This window comes from Nyctibius grandis, chromosome 6 (assembly GCF_013368605.1).
Source record: "Nyctibius grandis isolate bNycGra1 chromosome 6, bNycGra1.pri, whole genome shotgun sequence".
In the NCBI taxonomy this organism is placed as follows: Eukaryota; Metazoa; Chordata; class Aves; order Nyctibiiformes; family Nyctibiidae; genus Nyctibius; species Nyctibius grandis.
Window position 1 is genome coordinate 28,246,285 of NC_090663.1, and position 1,366 is coordinate 28,247,650.

General features: G+C 76.6%; 1 protein-coding gene across 1 annotated transcript in view; it reads right to left on the bottom strand.

Moving 5' to 3' along the window:
• Positions 1-597: 597 nt before the first annotated feature.
• PHOX2B (paired like homeobox 2B) overlaps positions 598-1,366 on the bottom strand; it is a 1,992-nt gene continuing 1,223 nt past the window's right edge. Inside the window, exons 2-3 of the mRNA XM_068403976.1 lie at positions 1,237-1,366; positions 598-1,053 (exon numbers count right to left, since the gene is read on the bottom strand). The exon at positions 1,237-1,366 is cut by the window's right edge and continues 58 nt beyond it. Coding sequence (XP_068260077.1) covers positions 598-1,053; positions 1,237-1,366 — 586 coding nt within the window. The remainder of the gene's footprint in view (positions 1,054-1,236) is intronic.

Sequence of the window (1,366 nt, forward strand, 5' to 3'; positions counted from 1 at the left end):
AATAATAAATACAAGCTGTCCGCCGCGAGGGGCGCGGGCCCTGCAGGGGCCGGATCCGCGGTGCGGAGGCAGCGGCGGCGGCCGCCGGACCAGGGCCGAGCCCGGCGGGGCAGCGGCAACAGAGAGACCCAAGACGCAACCGAGGGACAGTGACACCGGACGGCGGAGTAAGAAACGCCCCTGGGCGCGGGGCCGGGGGGCGGCGGGGGGGTGGCGGAGGAGGGGCACGGAGAAGACACTTTGTCGCTCGGGCTGACAGTGAAAAGGAGCTTAAAAAAAAACCCCAGGGGCGGGCGGGGCGCCCTCCCCCGCCGCCGGGCAGCCCGCGGGCACAGTCTCCGCGGGCCGCCACCGCCTCCGCGCCCGCGCAGCGCCCCCTGCGCGGCCGCGCACCCCCCTCCCCCGCCCCAGCGGAGGCGCTGCGGGGCCGGCCCCGCCGCCGGGCCGGGGGCGAGGGGAGCCGGGCGCGGCCCCCCGTGGGGGCGCGGGGTCCCTGCCCCGCGGAGCCCGGCGCAGCCCGGGCCCCTGGTCATTGCTATGGGCGGGCGGCGGATACTAACGAGCGGGAGGGGCCGCCGCCGCCGCCGCCGCCGCCGCTCAGAACATGCCGCTCTTGACGAGGCTGCCTTTGGTGCCGCCGGGCCGCTGCAGCGAGGAGAGGACGCTGGCGAAGGGGCCACCTAACGAGTCGGGGATGGAGGTGATGGGCCCGGGCCCCGGCGCCCAGCCCTGCCCCGGCCCCGCCGCAGCCAGCCCGCCGGGCCCCGCCGCCCCCTTGCCCGGCTCCCCCACCGGCCCGCCGGGCCCCGCCGCTCCCTGCCCGGCGGCCGGGCTGGGGCCGCCGCCACCGCCTCCGCCGCAGCTGGGCGCGGGGTTGGGGTTGGGGCCGGGGCCGCCGGTGCTGTCGGGGTCGGTGCTCTTGGCCTCCTTGCTCTCGTCGTCGCGGGAGGCGTCAGACTTCTTGCCGGCCGCCCCGTTCTTGGCGGCCGCCGCCGCCGCCGCCGCCGCCCGCTCCTGCTTGCGGAATTTGGCGCGGCGGTTCTGGAACCAGACCTGGGGGGGGAGCAGGGGGCGGGCAGCGCGGCGGCACCCCCGCCACCGCCTCCCGCCGAGCGACCCTCGCCCCGGCCCCCGCCACCGTCCCGGAGCCGGTGCCCGCTGGAGCGGTGCGTCCCCCGGCGCGGACCCTCCGCCACCACAGCCCCCCCCTCCCCATCACCCTCATCCCACACATACCTGCACTCTCGCCTCGGTGAGGTCTATTTTGAGGGCCAGTTCCTCCCGGGTGTATATATCAGGGTAATGAGTCTCTGCAAACACCCTCTCCAGTTCCTTGAGCTGGGCGCTGGTGAAAGTGGTTCTGATC